The following is a 21406-nucleotide window of genomic DNA, read 5'->3' as shown; positions in this document are numbered from 1 at the left end:
GACATCAATAAATCAGGTTACATATATTCAAAGATCAACAAGGCCAGGTTATCTTGTCTTTCAATTATGTTGCATACCCATCACCCAAAGTCAGATTGTCCTCTGTCACCTTCTATCTAGTTTTCTTTGTGCCCCTCCCCCTCCCCCTTTCCCTCTCCCTTTCCCCCCTCCCCCCGTAACCACCACACTCTTATCAATGTCTCTTAGTTTCACTTTTATGTCCCACCTACGTATGGAATAATGCAGTTCCTGGTTTTTTCTGATTTACTTATTTCACTTCGTATCAGGTTATCAAGATCCCACCATTTTGCTGTAAATGATCCGATGTCATCATTTCTTATGGCTGAGTAGTATTCCATAGTGTATATGTGCCACATCTTCTTTATCCAGTCATCTATTGACGGGCTTTTTGGTTGTTTCCATGTCCTGGCCACTGTGAACAATGCTGCAATGAACATGGGGCTGCATGTGTCTTTACGTACCAATGTTTCTGAGTTTTTGGGGTATATACCCAGTAGAGGGATTGCTGGGTCATAAGGTAGTTCTATTTTCAGTTTTTTGAGGAACCACCATACTTTCTTCCATAATGGTTGTACTACTTTACATTCCCACCAACAGTGTATGAGGGTTCCTTTTTCTCCACAGCCTCTCCAACATTTGCTATTACCTGTCTTGTTAATAATAGCTAATCTAACAGGTGTGAGGTGGTGTATCTCATTGCAGTTTTGATTTGCATTTCTCTAATAACTAAAGAAGATGAGCATCTTTTCATATATCTGTTGGCCATTTGTACTTCCTCCTGGGAGAAGTGTCTGTTCATGTCCTCTTCCCATTTTTTTATTGGATTGTTTGTTTGTTTGTTGTTGAGTTTTATGAGTTCTTTGTATATTTTGGATATTAGGCCCTTATCTGAGCTGTTGTTTGAAAATATCATTTCCCATTTAGTTGGCTTTCTGTTTATTTTGTTATCAGTTTCTCTTGCTGAGCAAAAACTTCTTAGTCTGATGTAGTCCCATTCATTAATTTTTGCCTTCACTTCTCTTGCCATTGGAGTCAAATTCATAAAATGCTCTTTAAAACCCAGGTCCATGAGTTTAGTACCTATGTCTTCTTCTATGTACTTTATTGTTTCAGGTCTTAAGTTTAGATCTTTGATCCATTTTGAGTTAATTTTAGTACAGGGGGACAAACTGTAGTCCAGTTTCATTCTTTTGCATGTGGCTTTCCAGTTTTCCCAGCACCATTTATTGAAGAGGTTTTCTTTTCTCCATTGTATGTTCTTGGCCCCTTTATCAAAAATTATTTGACTATATATATGTGGTCTTATTTCTGGACTTTCTATTCTGTTCCATTGGTCTGAGTGTCTATTTTTCTGCCAATACCATGCTGTTTTGATTGTCGTGGCCCTATAATAGAGTTTGAAGTCAGGTATTGTAATGCCCCCAGCTTCATTCTTTTTCTTTAGGATTGCTTTGGCTATTCGGGGTTTTTTATAGTTCCATATAAATCTGATGATTTTTTGCTCTATTTCTTTAAAAAATGTCATTGGAATTTTGATGGGAATTGCATTAAATTTGTATATTGCTTTGGGTAATATAGCCATCTTGATTATATTTATTCTTCCTAACCAAGAACAAGGAATATTCTTCCATCTCATTATATCTTTCTCAATTTCTCTTAACAATGGTTTATAGTTTTCATTATATAAGTCCTTTACATTCTTTGTTATGTTTATTCCTAAGTATTTTATTTTTTTTGTTGCAATTGTGAAGGGGATTATTCTTTTGAGTTCATTCTCAATTGTTTCATTGTTGGCATATAGAAAGGCTATTGACTTCTGTATGTTAATTTTGTATCCTGCGACCTTACTGTATTGGCTTATTGTTTCTAGTAGTCTTTTTGTGGATTCTTTGGGGTTTTCGATGTATAGGATCATATCATCTGCAAAAAGTGATACCTTTACTTCTTCTTTTCCGATATGGATGCCTTTTATTTCTTTGTTTTGTCTGATTACTCTGGCTAGAACCTCTAGTACCACATTAAATAAGAGTGGAGAGAGTGGACAACCCTGTCTTGTTCCTGATTTAAGGGGGAAAGCCTTCAGTTTTGTGCCATTTAATATGATGTTAGCTGATGGTTTATCATATATGGCCTTTATCATGTTGAGATATTTTCCTTCTATACCCATTTTTTTGAGAGTCTTAAACATAAAATTGTGCTGTATTTTATCGAAAGCCTTTTCTGCGTCTATTGATAAGATCATGTGGTTTTTGTTCTTTGTTTTGTTGATATGGTGTATTATGTTAACCGTTTTACATATGTTGAACCATCCTTGAGATTCTGGGATGAATCCCACTTGATCGTGATGTATTATTTTTTTAATATGTTGTTGTATTCGATTTGCTAGTATTTTGTTTAGTATTTTAGCATCTGTATTCATTAGAGATATTGGTCTGTAGTTTTCTTTTTTTGTGCCATCCTTGCCTGGTTTTGGTATGAGGGTTATGTTGGCCTCATAAAATGTGTTTGAAAGTATTGCTGCTTCTTCAATTTTTTGGAAGACTTTCAGTAGTATAGGAACCAAGTCTTCTTTGAATGTTTAATAAAATTCGCTGGTGTAGCCGTCAGGTCCTGGACTTTTATTTTTGGGGAGGTTTTTAATGTTTTTTTCTATCTTTTCTCTACTAATAGGTCTGTTTAGGCTTTGTGCTTCTTCTTGACTCAGTCTAGGAAGGTTGTATTGTTCTAGGAATTTATCCATTTCTTCTAGATTGTTGAATTTAGTGGCATAAAGTTTTTCATAGTATTCTACAATAATTCTTTGTATATCTACGGTGTCCGTGGTGATTTCTCCTCTTTCATTTTGGATTTTGTTTATATGAATTCTTTCTCTTTTTTCCTTGGTAAGTCTTGCCAAGGGTTTGTCAATTTTATTGATCTTTTCAAAGAACCAGCTCTTTGTTCTATTAATTTTTTCTATAGTTTTACTGTTCTCTATTTCATTTATTTCTGCTCTGATTTTTATTATCTCCTTTCTTTGGCTAGTTTTGGGTTGTTTTTGTTCTTCTTTTTCTAGTTCCTTAAGGTGTGAAGTTAAGTGGTTCACTTGGGCTGTCTCTTGTTTGTTCATATATGCCTGAAGTGATATGAACTTCCCTCTTATCACTGCTTTTGCTGCATCCCATAGATTCTGATATGTCGTATTGTCATTTTCATTAGTCTGTATATATCTTTTGATCTCTGCACTTATTTCTTCTTTGACCCATCCATTTTTTAAAAGTATGTTGTTTAGTTTCCACATTTTTGTGGGATTTTTTTCCTCCTTTTTGCAGTTGAATTCTAGTTTCAAGGCTTTATGATCAGAAAATATGCTTGGTACAACTTTGATTTTTCTGAATTTGCTGATGTTGTTTTTGTGGCCCAACATATGGTCAATTCTTGAGAATGATCCATGTACACTGGAGAAAAATGTATACTCAGTCACTTTGGGATGAAATGTCCTGTAGATGTCTATCATATCCAGGTGCTCTAGTGTTTTGTTTAAGGCCACTATATCTTTGTTGATTCTCTGTTTGGATGACCGATCTAGAGCCGTCAGCGGTGTATTGAGGTCTCCAAGTATGATTGTATTTTTGTCAGTTTTTGTTTTAAGGTCAATAAGTAGCTGTCTTATATATTTTGGTGCTCCTTGGTTTGGTGCATATATATTAAGAATTGTTATGTCTTCTTGATTCAGTGTCCCCTTAGCCATTATGAAATGGCCATTTTTGTCTCTGAGTACTTTTGTTGTCTTGTAGTCAGCATTATCAGATATGAGTATTGCTACGCCTGCTTTTTTTTGGATGTTATTTGCTTGGAGTATTGTTTTCCAGCCTTTCACTTTGAGTTTGTTTTTATCCTTGTTACTTAGATGAGTTTCCTGTAGGCAGCATACAGTTGGATTTTCTTTTTTAATCCATTCTGCTACTCTGTGTCTTTTTATTGGTGAGTTTAATCCGTTTACATTTAGTGTAATTATTGACACTTGTGAGTTCCCTATTGCCATTTTATAGATTGCTTTCTGTTAGTTTTGTGTCTTGTTTGATCCTTCTCTTTCGTTTTTTTATCTTTTGTTTTTATTTGGTTGTATTCCATACATCTTTCCACTGTTGCTATCTTTTTTATCTCATGTGCTTCTGTGGTGGTTTTTTCAATGGTGGTTACCTTTAGGTAATGAAAAGGGTTCCTACCCTGTTCATTGTAGCGCACTATTTTGTGAGTACTTTTGCACTCCATCGTCCTTTGCTACTGTTAATCTCCATCCTCTCCCCCCTTTCTTTTTGTTGTTGTCACAGTTTAAATTTGGTTTTATTGTGTTCTTCTTGGAGCTTTTACTTGTGGCTTTATTTTTTTTTTTTGTTCTTTGTATCTGATTGGAGAACCCCCTTTAGTAATTCCTGGAGTGGGGGTTTTCTGATGATAAATTCCCTCATCTTTTCTGTATCTGTGAATGTTTTTATTTCTCCTTCATATTTGAAGGATAGCTTTGATGGGTATAGTATTCGTGGCTGAAAGTTCCTCTCTTTCAGGACTTTAAATATTGGGGTCCACTCTCTTCTAGCTTGTAGAGTTTCTGCTGAGAAATCTGATGATAATCTAATGGGCCTTCCTTTATATGTTGTATTCTTCTTTTCCCTGGCTGCCTTGAGAATTTTTTCTTTGCCATTGGTTTGTGCCAATTTCATTATGATGTGCCTTGGAGTAGGTTTGTTGGGGTTAAGAAAACTTGGAGTTCTGTTTGCTTCATGAATTTGAGGCTTTAGTTCTTTCCACAGGCTTGGGAAGTTCTCATCTATTATTTGTTTGAGTATGTTCTCCATTCCATTTTCTCTCTCTTCTCCCTCTGATATACCTATTATTCTTATGTTATTCTTTCTGATGGAGTCAGATAATTCTTGTAGGGCTATCTCATTTTTTTTAATTTTTGAGTCTCTTTCTTCCTCTCTCTGTTGTGCCTCAAGTTGCTTGTCTTCTATTTCACTAATCCTCTCTTCTATCTGGCCTGTTCTATTAGCCAAGCTTGTTACCTCGTTTTTCAGCTCGTGAATTGAGTTTTTCATCTCTGTTTGATTTGTTTTTATAGTTTCAATTTCCTTGGACATATATTCTTTGTGTTCATTGAGTTGTTTTCTGAGCTCCCTAAATTGCCTTTCTGTGTTTTCTTGTATATCTCGGAGGATTTTTAGGATTTCTATCTTGAATTCTCTGTCATTTAACTCCAAGGTTTCCAATATATTAAATTTTTTCTCCATAGATTTTTCCTCTTCTGTGTTACCTCTCTTTCTTTTGTATCCATGATATTCGATTTTCTCTTCCTTAATGGCATCTGAGGGTGGTTTTGTTGATAGTATTAATGAGATTTAATAAAAAATAAAAAGTTAAAAAAATAAAAAATTGAAAAAAGTTTTTTTTTAAAAAAATTAATAATGAAATGAAGAAAAATAAAATAAAAATTTTAAAAAAGGAAATTATTCCCCCTCTCCTTTTTTTCTCTCCTCTCCTCTCCCCTCTTTCTTGAGAAAATCTTGTGGTGAACTGTGAATTATATTGTATTTAATAGAACAAACAATGCCTGTAATGGAGGGCCTGAATTGGGGAAAAGTAATAAAGGGGCAAGAAAAAAAAATAAAAATAAATAAAAAAAAAGGGGTGGGGGTATGGACCCACAAAAAGCAAATAATGAAAAAATTTGGATCAAGAATAAAATGATTTGCGTTTAGGTGTTGGTTGACTAAGAGTTATGATGAGAGGAGTAAGAGGGAAACAGGAAAATGGGGGGACAAATTAAAAAATTACTATTGTATTTAGTGGAACAAGAGCTTGATAAAATGGAGAGCCAGGGATGGGAGCACTGCTAGTGAGTTAAAAAGGTGAAGTAAAAACCCCCCAAAATGCCACAAACATAAGTTTGAGTCCCAGATAAAATAATTTGTTTGTTATTGAGGTTTGAATGAGAGGAGATGTAAAGGAAAAAGGAAGAAACTAATATAGAGGGAGAAAAGAAGAGAGAGAGAGAGAAAAAAAAGAGGGAACCACTAAAAGAAGAAAAAAGAAAAAAGAGGGGAGAGAGAGAGAGAGAGAGAGAGTTAAAGGTTTTGGAGTGCAACCCTCATAGAGAGAAAGAAAGAGGAAAGAAAAGATAATGGGAGATGTAACACTTATGGGTAGTGTAGTTCAAGGAGAGGAGAGAGTAAGACCGGTAGGGAGTTAAACGACCAAATTGGAGGAGGAAAAAAAAAAGAAAAAAGAAAAAAAAAATCAAGGATGAAGATAAGAGAAACAAACGAACAAATATAATAAAATGGGATAGGTTATAAAGTCTGCGGATTATTCTGATTTTGAGAGGTTATCTTCTTGCTTTTTCTTTTCTCTCCCTCTTCCTGGTCGGCGACTCTGTACCCCGGGTTCTGCCCCTTTGGCACGCTCAGGTAGAGGTTTGCAGTTGATAAGTCTCTATGGCGATGTCATGTATTGTGCTTCAGTCTCGTTGGCAGTCGAGGCTCATTAGCGTTTATAGGCTCCGACAGTGAGAGAGTCCGTGTTCCAGGAGCCTCTCTCCTAGTCTTTCCTTCCTCAACCAGCAACCTGAGAATCCAGCTATGGGGTTGCTGCTGCCTCTGCCTGGATAGTAAGAGGCTCAAAGAGCGGGCAACTCCCCACTCTATTTCCACTCAGCACAGGGCTCTGGGTAAGGCTCAGTCAGTCAGAGCTGCTAGCATAATCAGCCGGGGCTTTTGCCTACTCAAAGACCTCTGGCTCTGTCACTCTGTCCGGTAACACGGGCGGGTCTGCGCGCGCAGACCAGGATGTTAGACCGGAAGTCTCGCCCTCTGAGTGAAACCCCCCGCCCGCACTGAAAAGTTCCAATGTTGGAATTGGCTCTCGCTCGTCCCCGTGTGCCACTCTTTCAAGGCGCTGGGGCAGCCCGTGACTCCACCCTCGGCCCACACAAAGGCCCCCGACTCTGCCCCTCCGTGGGACAACACGGGCTCCCACTCCGGAGATGCTGGGAGGAGTCTCCTTCCCACTCTTTGTGTGCGCAGACCAGGATGTGAGGCCGGAGTCTCGCCCTCTGAGTGAAAGCTCCCGCCCGCACTGAAAAGTTCCAGTGTTGGAATTAGCTCTTGCTTCCTCCCCGTGTGCGGCTCTCCCAGGGCGCTGGGGCAGCCCGGAGGCTTTCGGCCCACACAAAGGCCTCTGACTCTGCCTCTCTGTGGAGTAACACGGGCGCACCCTCCGGGGGCTTTGGAAGGAATCTCTTGCCCACTATGCGCCTAACAGGGGATCAGGTAAAATGGCTGCCCCGCTTGTCTTTCTTTGTCTGGGTTTGGCGCGAGTGTTAGCTGTATTGCCCAGGTTGTCACAGGAACAGTTTTTCCTTGGCTTGGATCTCCGTGCCACAGCCTGGTTCGGCCGTTTGTGCCGCGGCCTGGATCTATTCACCCCCTTTGCCCGCCTTAGTTTCTATATTCTCAGTTTCCAGTGAAAATCGCCCTGTTTAGGTTAGTGAGGAAGGCGGAGCATTTCTTACTCCCTATTTCCTTCGGGGTTTGGTTATATATTTAGCCAATTTTTCGCTCGATCATACCTTTGGGTGTATTGCGAAACATCTGGAGGCTCCAAGGATAGGTTTTTCTGTTTCTGGTTGAAGATCTTGTTGAGGTTTGGGGGAGATTTATCGGTATCGCTTCCTACTCCGCCATTACTCTGACCTAGAGTCAATTTCTGTTGCTTGTTGCTAAGAACTCTGACTCACCCAGACAGAAAGTGTTTATCATAGGTCCTGAGACATAGTTAGTGCTCCATAAATATTATTATTTAAATTTATTTATTGATTTTAAAGAGAGGAAGGGAGAGATAGATAAAGAGAGAGACAGAAACATTGGTTAGTTGTTCCACTTATTTATGCATTCATTGGTTGATTTTTATATGTGCCCTGACTGGGGATTGAACTTGCAACTTCAGTGTATCCAGATGATGCTCTAATCTAATCAGTGCAGCTACCTGACCAGGGCTCAATAAATGTTATTGTTATTCAGAAAATTATTTTTTTCTTTTTCTTTCTTTTTTTTTTTTTTTTTTTTTTTTTTTTTTCTCAAGCTGGAAACGCATGCGCCTGACCAGGATTCCCCAGCACGCCCACCAGGGGGCGATGTTCTGCCCATCCGGGGCGTCGCTCTGTTGTGACTAGAGCCACTCTAGCGCCTGAGGCAGAGGCCACAGAGCCATGCCCAGCGCCCGGGCCATCTTTGCTCCAATGGAGCCTTGGCTGCGGGAGGGGAAGAGAGAGACAGAGAGGAAGGAGAGGGGGAGGGGTGGAGAAGCAGATGGGCACCTCTCCTGTGTGCCCTGGCCGGGAATCGAACCCGGGACCTCCACACACCAGGCCGACACTCTACCACTGAGCCAACCGGCCAGGGCCAATTTTTTTATTTTTCTTAAGTGAGAAGTGGGGAGGCAGAGAGACAGATTCTCGCATGCACCCCGACCAGGATCTCCTAGCAAGCCCCCTATGGGGCGATGTCCTGTCCATCTGGGACTGTTGCTCTGTTGCGCAGCAACCGAGCTATTTTAGCACTGGAGGTAGGCCGTGGAGCCATCCTCAGTGCCCAGGGCCAATTTGCTCCAGCTGGGCCATGACTACAGGAAAGAAAGAGAGAGAGAGAGAGAAGGGAGAGAGGGAGGAGTAGAGAAGCAGATGGTCACATCTCCTGTGTGCCCTGACCAGGAATCAACACACCAGGGACATCCACACACCAGGCCAACGCTGTACCCTTGAGCCAATTGGCCAGGGCCTTTATTCAATAAATTTTGACTTAGTAATAGTGTTTACTTAAAAATCCTTAAAGAACATCTTAATTGACATTAAAGGCATTCCCTTTCCATTTTCTATTGTACATATTTTTGCAAAGAGATTTCATATTTATAAAATGCAGTTTAGTTTTCTCTTCTTCCTGAGTCTGCAAGTATTACTTTCTCTGGTCATCTCCTTAGAATTTTTGTGTGCTAGATTATCTTTTCCCCAACTGTTTTATGTTCATTGAATAGAAGCAGCAGAATATCTATACAGTGAGGGGCAAAGTAAAGGCAGGTTGTGGGCAGGGCAGGCTTCACATGTAGCCTCCTGTCAGTTTCCTGAGAAACAAATAACAGTGCTTTGAAAGTCAGTGCCTCAACTTGAATTTGGGCAGTCTAAGAAAGTGAGAATTAATTCATCTTTGCACACTTTAACCAATAAAACTAATAGTGGCATTTAACCTTTGGCCTTCTCCATGTGCCTGACGTGTGTTGAGCTTTTTGTGAGTGTGAGCTCATGCAGTCCTCATTTAAACTGAAAGGAAGGCTTTCTTTTAGGAACTGGTTCTGCCTCACGTGATTGTGTATCCACGGCAACTGACATTTTTACTTTGTGTCTTTTTAGTGTATTATTCATGGAGTTATTTATTACCTTGTTTCTTTTAAAGCTACCTCATTGTGAATGAACAAAGACGTTGTATATGGGTCTCATTTTCCAGGACTGTCCTGTGAATTATTTTTCCTGGGCCTTTGACTCACCTAGGTCCATTTGGTAGTTCTGAATGTGCAGAGGCTGCCTTACGGGATCATCAATACAGAAAACCTTGCCTGGGGGAAGGGGGCACAAGAACTAGCTCCATACTATCTGTCTGTCTGCATATACTGGCCTTTAAAAGAAATCTTAAACATAGACAAATCTCTTCTGATTATAAAAGGAGTATGCTTACTATTTTGATTTTAAAAGATACAGAAAAGTACAAAGAAGTAAAAACCTCCTCCTGTCCCCTTAGGCAGAGGGAACCTGATTTAGGATTAACATATTTTCTTCCATTTTTATGCATTCATTCCTGCAGTCAGCAACATTAATTTTTATGTACATTTTATATAAATCTAAATGAGAGGGAATGTTTTTGAACTTGGGGAAATATTATTTATACAGTTCTGTATCTTACTTTTAAAATTTTACATTATAACATGAACATTGCCCAAATACTATTTTTTTCTCAAAAATATTGTTTTAATGGTTGTATTTTAATCCATAAATTGGCTTTTATTTTCTATTATGACTTAATTAGATTGTTATTATTTTCTGTTTTAGTAAGTTAGGTAATGTGAGTTTCTGTAACCCACAAACTGCCATTTCTCAGTAGCTTACTACAATAAAGAGTAATTTTGTGGTCAAGCCAAGCTCCTTTTATCAGTCCACTCTGCCCTCTTCAACACACACGTGGCCCCACAGATGACCTGGGCATTGTCTTCATTTCAGCCATTTAAAGGGGGGAAAAGCTTGCAGTTGCATGTGGAGATTTTGCAGGACCACAACACTTCAGTTCACATTCTGCTGGCCAGAATTCATCAGATGAACATAAGGAATTGCAAGAGAGATGAGGAATATCATCCCAGAGCACACTGGGAAGAGGAAAGAGGTTTGGTGATCGTGTAGCAGTCTCTGGTATTTCAAAGTTGGGGGAAATTTGTCTCTGTTCTTGGCTTTTTGTTCCCTTCCCTTATTAATATCTACCTACACTAATAATTTGTCTATAAATCTGAATTGTCACATCAGTAAACCCCCTGAAATTATATGCTGCTGCTCCTGTTGATGATGATGACAGCAATAAAATCCTATGTAACATTTACTCATTTACTATCTGTTAACTATATTATCCTTCAATGTAATTTTTTCCCATTAAAATATCATAATTATCAAGTGGAGGTCCCATTTTCAGGACCATCAGAAAGATACACGTGATCCACTTTAACCTTAACCTAAAATCTATTTGATAAAACTCCAACTGTTCTCATGGATTTTATCAATCTTATAGTGACAAAAATGTGGAGTCTGCCAGATTCTTCTTATTTTACTTTTTCCAGGTAACTTCAGTGACATGGATGCTTTATGTTTACTATCGTACCTTAGTTCATTTTCACTCAGATGGACTTGGTACCATGTTCTCTTCCAATACTATAAATTTCCCCTCAATTCAAAACTGTCTATTCAACAAAAACCAGAGACCTTTCTTTGAAAACAACTGCTCTGACCAGGCGATGGCGAGTGGATAGAGCGACAAGAGTGGGATGCAAAGGACCCAGGTTTGAGACCCCGAGGTCGCCAGCTTGAGCGTGGGCTCATCTGGCTTGAGCAAAAAGCTGACCAGCTTGGACCAAAGGTCACTGGCTTGAGCAAGGGGTTACTAGGTCTGGTGAAGGCCCGCGGTCAAGGCACATATGAGAAAGCAATCAATGAACAACTAAGGTGTTGCAATGAAAAACTGATGATTCATGCTTCTCATCTCTCTCTATTCCTGTCTGTCTGTCCCTATCTATCCCTCTCTCTGATTCTCTCTCTGTCCCTGTAAAAAATAAAAATAAAAAAATAAAAAATAAATAAAGAAAACAAATGCTTACTGAGCAAGAGAAGGATTACTTACTCATTCACCAATGGGGTGATTGGATTCATTCTCACAATTCCCTGTTAGCTTTCAGCATACCACAGGGAAGCCCTCCCATGGCTCCACCATCTAAAGCAGGGGTAGTCAACCTTTTTATATCTACAGCCCACTTTTGTATCTCTGTTAGTAGTAAAATTTTCCAACTACCTACCAGTTTCACAGTAATAGTGATTTATAAAGTAGGGAAGTAACTTTACTTTATAAAATTTATAAAGCAGAGTTACAGCAAGTTAAAGCATATAATAATAATTACTTACCAAGTACTTTATGTCGGATTTTCGCTAAGTTTGGCAGAATAAATCTTTATAAAACAACTTACTATAGTTAAATCTATCTTTTTATTTAAACTTTGGTTGCTTCACTACGGCCCACCATGAAAGCTGGAACACCCACTAGTGGGTGGTAGGGACCAGGTTGACCGCCACTGAAAAGGATTGTCACAGGGATGTGACACACAGCCACATCATTCTCAAACCGTTTATCCAGTTTGATTTTCCTTAAAAACCATTCCTCAAAAGCCAAAATGGCTTTTTCAATAGTTTATTTTAATTTTTTAATTCTTTTTTTTCATCTGTGACTCCAGACAGGATGCAAAGAGGAGTTTTACCGTGTCTTCTTTGGGTCCTATGGAGACTGACTTGACCCTTCTGTGTTAGCTTCCTAAGGCACTGCGGCAACAAAAGGGCTCAGTAAAGGGCGTAATTTTTTTATTTTAATTGTCATTTATTTAAACTTGTTTCATTGTCTGTCTGTTCCCCTCCCTGCACCCTGACCTAGCATATAAATGCCACCTTGCTAATGCCTCCAGAGCAAACTGTGTCTTACAAACACAGTATACAATCCCCAGTAACAAACTGGTGGGTGAATAAATGCTTATAAAATAAATCCATGACTAAGAAGGCTCAAATACCCATGAAAATCTGATAGAGAAATTCCCAGCTATGCCTGAGAGGGTAATCAGCTGACTTCCCGAATTCTTCTAAGAAAGACCCTTGGAAAGCAATCAATGAACAACTAAGGTGTTGCAATGAAAAACTGATGAATACTAGTATGTCAGCACATTGAAAAAATAGTGGAGGAAATGAAGACCAAAGACCAACATGAACTTGACATTTCTTTGCTCTCGTTACCCAGGCCTCAAAGCACAGGTGTGTAACACAAAAATGATTCTTTCACATAAAAAGGCTCAAATTGTAACCTATACTGATTCTATCACCAGAGTTTACTGAGGTACTCATCCAGGTTTAAGGCAAATTTACTGGTGATTTTTCAGTATAGAAACCAATTTTGATAGTTTTGAAAATGAAACCAATTTTCATTTCTTAAAATATTGGTTGCTCCTGCCTGAAACTAACACCAAATAACATTAAATGTAAACTTAAAAGTAAAATTTCAATCATATATCAGTTGCTCTCAATTTCTACATTTAGCATCTGAAAATGACAAACTGGTTTCTTTCTAGAATGTACATTCTAAGGAGAAAGAGGCTCATTTACCTTCCACAGCTGTATCCATGGTGCCTAATACATGACAACAATAAATACTTACTGAAGGAAAGAGGAAATACACATTTCAACTGACACAACACAGAAAGGGGCTGGTGTATAAACATCTGAAGGAATTTGGAAAGAGAAATAAAAGAACAACTACAAGCTGAGGTGCCTCACTCTCTACTTTTAAAGGAGCACAGAAAATTGACCAATTGAAATAGGAAGCCTGCCTCCGCCTTACGTTCTCCAACTTGGCGGCGCTGCCGGGGCAAGGCCAGCGAGCGAACGCTCTAGTGTTCACTTGTCATGAGAAACACGTGCTCTCCCAGGTGGCGGGCAGAGGACACACACGCAAGCCCTGCTCGTGTCCATCATGGGGGCCACCGGCCTCGTGTCCGCTGAGCCCAGGACAGGTGGCCAGCGTGAGAGGATGTCCTGGATGTGTAAGATGCAAACCGCATCGGCAAAGAGCAGGACCAGAAAAGAATGTACAACATCCCACTGATAATTACTTTATATTAATTACAGGTTGAAATCACATTTTGAATATATTGGGATAAACAAAATATATTATTAAAATTTATTTGATCCATTTCTTTTTAGCTTTCTTAAAGTGACTTAGAAAATTTAAAAATGTTTATGTGGCTCATATTGTATTTTTACTAGACAGGTTTTTTTTTATTTTATTTAAAAAAATTAAATCTAATGGGGTGACATTGATCAATAAGAGTACATAGGTTTCAGGTAAACATTTCTATAGCATGTGAACTGTTGATTGTGTTGTGTGCCATCACCCAAAGTCATCATTTTCCATCACCGTATATTTGTCCCTCTTTACTCCCTTCCCTCACGCCCTTCCCCACATCCCCAGACTAGATAGTTCTAATCCAGGTGATAAGAGGAGTGTGGGAGCCACCAGAAGAAAAGTCCATGAAAAACAGCATGATCTGATTCCTAATTTCTCAATCGGTAACTAGAGAAACTGGTTTAATTCCCACCATGTATCAATGTACAGTCTCACTTAAAGATAACACAACAGCATTGAGAGATAAACCCATTAGCCTTGCATTATAGATAAGGAAATTGAGGCACTGATGCAAGCCAGGGCTGGTAGGTGGGAGGGCAAAACACTGAACCAAAGTCAACTTGACTCTGAAATCCATGTTCTTCCCCTTTCTCTCCTCCAGTCACTCAGAGGGCGCTTTCCCCATGTTCAAAGAGGCTGAATGAAGGGTGCCAACTACCTTTCCTGACTTAACCTGCTGTGTGCCCATCTTGCCACTCCATGTCCTTCAACCGTATTTCCTTGTGCCACTACACCACAGATAAGAGAACCGGAGGAAAAGGTGACTAAAACGCAGGGGAATTATCAAAGAGTGACATCCCATATGCTGCTTTTTCCTGTAAAACAGTTTTGCTGGTTGGGTTTTTTCGCTCTATCTGTCACTGTTAGCATAACCCACAACAAAGCAGCTCAACTGGTGGGAAACAGCTACCCATGAATTCACTAATTTGAGCCAAGTATTTCACCAGTCTGAGTTAGCTTACTTAGTTTCTTAGCAGCCTCCAAAGCTTTATTGGCAGTGTCCACTACAAAGAATCTCTGGACTTTCACTCCATTGTCAGCCATCAGTTTCTTGCTCTGGTATTCCTGCAGGTTCAGCCATCGTCTGGGGGTTAGATGAAGTGCCTAGAGAAATCGAGGCGGGGGGGGGGGGGTAAGAACACTTTTTAATAACGAGAAATAACAGTCAATCTATATGGCCAGTCTTTTAGGTACCCTCAAATGGCAATTAGCAACACAGATTTTATACAAAAGAAAAAAGTCTACTACATCAATTCTTCATGCTTGTTTTTCTAATGCAAAATGCACGTAAGTTCTAAAAACTATGAAAACTCAGTAAGATCTGTGACTAGTTAACAGTAATGTACCAATGTCTATTTCCTGGTTTTGTGCATGCAGGAAAACTAGGGGAAATGTCAACATTAGGGGAAGCTGGGTGAAGGAAACACGAAACTCTTGCACTATTTTTATAGCTCCCTGTAAGTCTATAAGTATTTTAAAATAAAAAAGATTTTTTAATGATAAGAACTCTATTATATAGTATATGTCGCCCCCATTCCTACCCCAAATAAATAAAGTTCACTTATCATTTAAATACCTGTATGAATTGTTCATCACTTTAAGGAAGTTCAGGAAATTTTTTTAACACTTTGAGGTCAATGGGCCACAGACTAATCCATTACTTTACCATAATTTTTAATGGAGTCTAGATATAATCATTACATGTTTAAAGAGATTATCTCCTTCACACAGCAAAGCTAAGTACAGTAACCTGACTCACCATTAATTAAACTAATTCCTAAAAACTGCAATTGGTGTATGAAAGAAACCTTGCTACGCATCAATCAGTTTTTATCTGTGCTGAAAGAAAATAACCAAAGGGCAGAATGACATGAAGAAATAGATTTTTCTCATTTTATCCAATTAGATCAAGAGCATTCCCTATCCAAGCCATAGCCCAATTTTAAAAGCAGAAAAATAAAAACAGGAAAAAATAAATACACCTTGTTTGAGCTCATTTCTATCCATGAGTCATGATTAAAAGACCCACTGCTCATGGGAGGTAGTATGACAAGGCCATCAATGCAGAAAGAAACCAAAATATCCATCACACAACTGGGTCACAAGACTGGAGGCAGAAGGTCACCCGACACACTTCCCTACGGTTTCTGTCAAGGACTCGGTGGATGGCCAAGACAGTATCACAGACCACCAGCTGATGCCAACAGGGCTGTACCACACAGAACTATTCGCTTCTAGCACCTCTAATGTGTCCCTAAAATGGCATTTCATTCTTGGAATCCCCAAGCTACAGCACACTCACGGAGCACTTTTGGACAAAGAACCACTCCCAAGAGGTTCCAGCACCTTCAACTAGATGGGGCTCTCCTCAAAGGCAGAGAGTGTGTCTTCATGAAGAATGTGACAGTGCTTGGCAACTGGAGGATACACAAAAAATGCCAGTTAGATGTCCAAATGAACAAACCCTGCTTTTTGTCCTTTTGTCCCCTAATTCAGATAGTTTCTCATTCCCAGAAAATGACCTCTAAAAATAGGAAAGTCCTTCAGATCTTATTATAAACAATATAATTTACACACACTTAAAAAAAAATTCAAATCTTACCATGATTAAAGCTAAATATATCTCTCTGTTCTATCCTTAGTATTACTGAAAATAATGTTTTCGATGTTGAAGCTGCCTGTACTTCTTTAGAAATAAATACACTGGGATAAAAACAAACTGCCAGGTAGGCAATACTCACATCACTTACTGGCTATTACACTATATAAATGTTCTGATTTGGTAGACTTCTGAACTTTCAAATTTTGATGAAATATTAATAATTAAAAAAACACAAAATTTCAATAATGAGCACATTCATTGTCTCAACAGCCTTAGTAGTTCATCACATAACATACCAAGAAAAACAAGTTTTAGGTGTTTTATAAAAGCTCCCTAAAGAAACAGAAGATTACAAATTAGATATGCACCATATTCTGGGACCATTTTTCAAAGGCAAATGGGGAAGAATCAATAGATTAAGTCTATGTTGACATACCAATTTAAAGCAGTTAAAAGAAGGAAAAAATATTCAGACTGAAAAGAACATTTGAGAGAGACTAAAAATAGTCACAGTGTGGTCACAGTTAATTTCTTTACATCAGAGCACACACTGTATTAATTTTAGATATTTTAATGCAATCTGCTACAAACTAATTGCAATTGATCTAGAGACCAGCTTCATAGACATATAATACATACTGACTGTTCCTGCACTGACTCAGATGAAAGCCTCCTTTAAGTCGGTTGCTTTTAAATTGAAAACTAACACAGTGAACACAGCTGCTGATTCTAGGCTATCACTCTACAAAGTGATCAATAATCATCTGTTTGTCAACCCCACATGTGAAAAAACAGGGTTGCTCACTGGGTCTAAAATTTCATTAACTCAACTTCATTCCTTAAGAATTTGTGATATATCTAGAGAGGAACAATTTGAGTCTCCTTCTGCATTTTCAGGAGGAAGAAAAAAAGGAGAGCAAACATCTGCTAAGCAAATAGGTGGTGTGAGGCATGCTATACATGTAATCAAATGCCGAATAATAATAATAACGAAAACAGTTGTGTCTACTAGTGGAGCATTTACCATGTGTTCAGCATCATACTAAACATTTGTGTATCCAACAATGAAAACTAACATGAAGTCAGGTATTATTATCTTTCTCAAGAGCTGTCAATAACGCAAACCAACAAATATCCCTAACTTTCCCTCCTCCAGGCACTTCCTTGCGTAGTTGAAATCAGATGAGGCCTTGTAACTAACTCCAGCTGGTAAATTGAGTACATATGGGATGTGATCCATATGGGCCAACACTGAATACCAACCCTCCCACCAATCTAAATCCTCTCTCTCTTGACCTGAGGATGACAGTATACAAGAGGACAGCTGATGTATGGGCAGAGGCCAGAAAGAGGACCAACACATCCCCAAGTGATCCACAATGAATGAGTAGTGAAAAATAAACCTTTGTGTACTTCTATTCACTGAGATTCTGGGGATTATTTGTTACTGTTGCAGAACCTAGCCCATCTACAGAACCTCACCTATCCTAACTATAAAAACATCTTTTAAATTAGGAAACCCAGGCTGAAGGTTAATTCACTGGCATAAGATCTCAGGAGGCTATCAAATGGCAAAGCTTCTCTGATTAACAGTAATTGTCACTGTGTTATACTGCTGGTTAACTGGATTTGGATTCTGGCCCCACAATCCCAGAGGTCCCCTGGTGATAAAGACAGATTGGGTTGAGTAAGATCATGTTCCTATCTTCAAACACATACCAGCAACAGAACTCGCATAAAACACTGGCCCAGTGCACGCAAGGACAAGTGTCACTGCTCCAGACTGAGGGTGGGAGGGAGGGGGAGAGGTGTGGTAGGTGCTGTCTGTCCTAAGACACCAGAATGGTAGAAGTCACTTATTTCACCTGCTAGAAAGAGAGCTACCTGTTATATTCGCAGGCTGATACCTGCACTGCATGAATCAGGACCCTCCCAGGGAATCCATGAACTCTGCAATGGGAGCAACGGGAGGGAGATGCAAGACCCTCCAGCACAGGGCCTTTCCCCATTGTTTCTGCATCATCTGCCTGCTTGCCTTCAGCTCTCGCCCCTCTTTTCCATTCAGATTTTGCTAATTTGAGGCTCTGTCTAGAGATTGGACAGGAGGCTTTTTTTGTCTACCTCTTTCTGAATCAGGAACAACTCCGGCAGTGGCTACACCACCTCTGAAGTCCCAGGTCCCTCCAGACAAGCCTTTCTTCTGTAATTCCAGTCCTACCAATCCCTTCACCAGGCCTCCTGCACCCATCAGCTGGCCCTGGACTCATGACTCCGCCTCCTTCCACTCCCTGGGTTGGCAAAGGACTCCTCCTGCTGCCAGTCTCTGGGTTGCCTCCCTAACTCTGTTTGCCTTCCACTGGTTCTAGTAACTCTATAACTGTCAGTCTTTCCTTGTTAAAAGACTTGATGCTCCAGAGTCTGCAGATGACCCCTCAAGGCAGAGGAGCAAAAGGCAGATTCCAAGGTATGAAAGGACTAGTAAGGTCCAAACTCCTTATTTTACAGGCAAGAATCCAAGGCCTAAAGAGGGGATGTAACATGCGTAGGGATCCTACAGTGAGCCAGAGGCAGGGTGGGAATTGGGCAAATTCCACTTGTTTTTTCCTTTTTCATACAAATTTTGGCAAAGTCACCGTATTGGGAATAGCATCATGTTCTCAAAACAGTGAGGTGGCCGGGCACCTGGGTCTGGTTCCTGTGGGACTTATATACAACCTCCTGCTCCCTCCCTTCCATGTCTCTGAAGGAGCGACCACCGCTAGGCTAGAAGGGCAAGAAGAAAATACAACTTAAAAGAAGAGCTGCATATAAAGATTTAAGGGCCTATAAGAACAAGGTAGAGATAGAAGAAAAAGAATGAAAAGAGAAAGAAAGGACCAAGCGAACCAAAAGATAGACAATGAATAAGTGGGCAAAAACTCATGCCCCCCAAATCAAAGCACAAAATTAGACAGCTACACAGAAAAAATGACAGGACTAAGAAGTCATCCTTGGCCCCATGGCTTTAAAATTAGAGGTGTAGCGACTCCTGAAATAGCACCACAGGAGGAAAAAGGCATAAAGGGAGGCTAGAAAGTAATGGCATTGAACTGGTGCCCCCCAAAGGGAGGATCTGTGAGCCACATATGCCCACTGGCTCTACACTCATGGTCCTCAGTTTACATAGCAACAGTCTTCACTCAGGAAAGTGGCATGAAGGAGCATTAGAAAGAGCCAAAAATTCACCAGTAGTCAGGAAAAGATAAAGATATTAGAAATAGATATTAGAACAAAAATGAGAAGCCATTATGTGAAAAAAAAAAATGAAGGTTTAATGTCACTGTGCAGGGATAGTGAACTGTTTTCTCACATACTACTCGTGCAAATAGAATACCAGTGCAACTATCTTCAAAAACAATTTGACAGCATGTATGAAAACTAAAACACCCACCACATCCCATGAACTGGAATCTACTTGTTGGGTCTAACCAGGCAAAACACTGACACATGTATCAGGGATATATACAGGGGTCCTTTGTGCAGTGTTAAACACAGTAGAGCAGCGGTTCTCAACCTGTGGGTTGCGACCCTGGCAGGGTCGCCTAAAGCCATCGGAAAATACATAATGCATATCAGGTATTTACATTCCGAATCATAACTGTAGCAAAATTACAGTTATGAAGTAGCCACCAAAATTATTTTTTGGTTTGAGGTCACCGCAACATGAGGAACTGTATTGCGGGGTCACAGCATTAGAAAGGTTGAGAACCACTGCAGTAAAAGGTCACGTTGGAAGTGACCTAAATGCCTATGGAATAAAAGAAGCCTGGCTAAATAAACCACAGTATATCCAGACTATATGAGGAATTGGAAATACCTATGCCAGAACAACAGCACCCAGGATCCATGTGTTCCCCTATGTCTTCAGTTCCCCCGTTACTAGCTTGCCAAAACTTTTAAGCAACCACTTGCAATCCTCTAGCACCTTTCTCACTGGCCGCCAGGACCTGGAAGCTACATGTGGAGTCACGAGGTAGAAGTGGCCTGGGTTAGGAGTTGTCACATTGGAGGACCACTGCCTCGACATCCCCTGACCCACGTTTGCATGAATGAGAAATAAATCTCTGATGCGTTTACCACTGAGATCTGGGAATACCCCGTACTAGCCTCACACTCTAGCCTGGTAAGTATGAACATCCTAACACTGAATGCTCTACAAGGCACGTTACTGAAAGAAATCAGTAAGTTTCTTTCAATATGTAAAGCAGGATAATATTTATATTTCATACATGTCCACACACAAAGCAACATTCTGTATCTTTTGAAGACAGAGCTCTGTAGAAATAAATGTACAGAAAAGGGTCCAGGCGAAGTTCACCAAGCTAATGCCAGGAAGCTTGAGGAGGGCATACCTGGAAGACAGTAACCAAAGGAAGGCTTAAACCTAATCTAAGAAAAAAATAATTTATTATTTGTGTAATGAAAAGCTACTTAAAACAACACTGAGAGGAAAAAGCGAACCTAGGCTTCAACACAACTGCATAGCTGTGAGTTTCTGTTAACTCCTCTGGAAAATAAAGGGCTTACACCCTTACTTAAACACAGTGGAACTCTTGAACTGCAGTGTGCAATCAAGTAGGGGTTTGGGGGGACAAAGCTTGCATTCTCTGTCACACAGAACTACCACCTCCTGTAAACTTCAAGTGTTCCAAAGAAGGGGCTCTTAACCTCGACTGAGCTCTCAACAGTAATGAGGCTGTGAAACACAAACAAGCAACGCAGAGGAAAATAAAATTCCGTCTTTTTATGGGCAAGGCAAGGAAGGCAGACCCTGAACAGGCTATAGAAGGCCAAAAGTTAGTATGTGTTTGCTCTAGTTCAGTTTTTGCCAATATCATTCTGTATGCAAATTAGCACCCATAAATCTACCTTAGTCAAGTAACTTAGGTGTTGTGCAGATAAAATATATGTATTATGCTTTGTTAAAGATGGCGCTGCCCACGTGGAAGCCCATCTCCCAGGTGATGATATTAGTTGCCCTTCCCACTTGGGATGGGCGTGATTATATTAATGTGTGTTGGGGGTAGGCTGTGGGCAGGCAGGATCCTTGTAGTCTGGGGCTTGGTTTTAGAACTAAACCTTTCCCACCCTTTTTGCGGTAGGGTGGTGCACTCTCATGAGGAATCCCATTATGCCTCAGATAAGTGAGTGACTTTGTATTAGAGACTTCCCTATTTTGTATATT

At 39.8% G+C, this 21406-nt stretch overlaps 1 protein-coding gene and 1 non-coding gene across 3 annotated transcripts in view; both read right to left on the bottom strand.

Annotated features, from left to right (window-relative positions):
• Nucleotides 1-21406, bottom strand: part of SUCLG2 (succinate-CoA ligase GDP-forming subunit beta) — a 331995-nt gene that overhangs the window by 238838 nt on the left and 71751 nt on the right. For both annotated transcript variants that reach the window (XM_066350978.1, XM_066350979.1), the window contains exon 2: nucleotides 14543-14684. In XM_066350978.1, coding sequence (XP_066207075.1) covers nucleotides 14543-14684 — 142 coding nt within the window. The remainder of the gene's footprint in view (nucleotides 1-14542; nucleotides 14685-21406) is intronic.
• On the bottom strand, nucleotides 12074-12192 carry LOC136382713 (small nucleolar RNA SNORA26). Its single transcript, XR_010747331.1, has one exon. It is a non-coding gene; the product is annotated as a small nucleolar RNA SNORA26 (small nucleolar RNA).

This window comes from Saccopteryx leptura, chromosome 10, assembly GCF_036850995.1.
Source record: "Saccopteryx leptura isolate mSacLep1 chromosome 10, mSacLep1_pri_phased_curated, whole genome shotgun sequence".
In the NCBI taxonomy this organism is placed as follows: Eukaryota; Metazoa; Chordata; class Mammalia; order Chiroptera; family Emballonuridae; genus Saccopteryx; species Saccopteryx leptura.
Note: the sequence above shows the minus strand (reverse complement) of the source record. Positions and strands in the feature narration are given on the sequence as shown.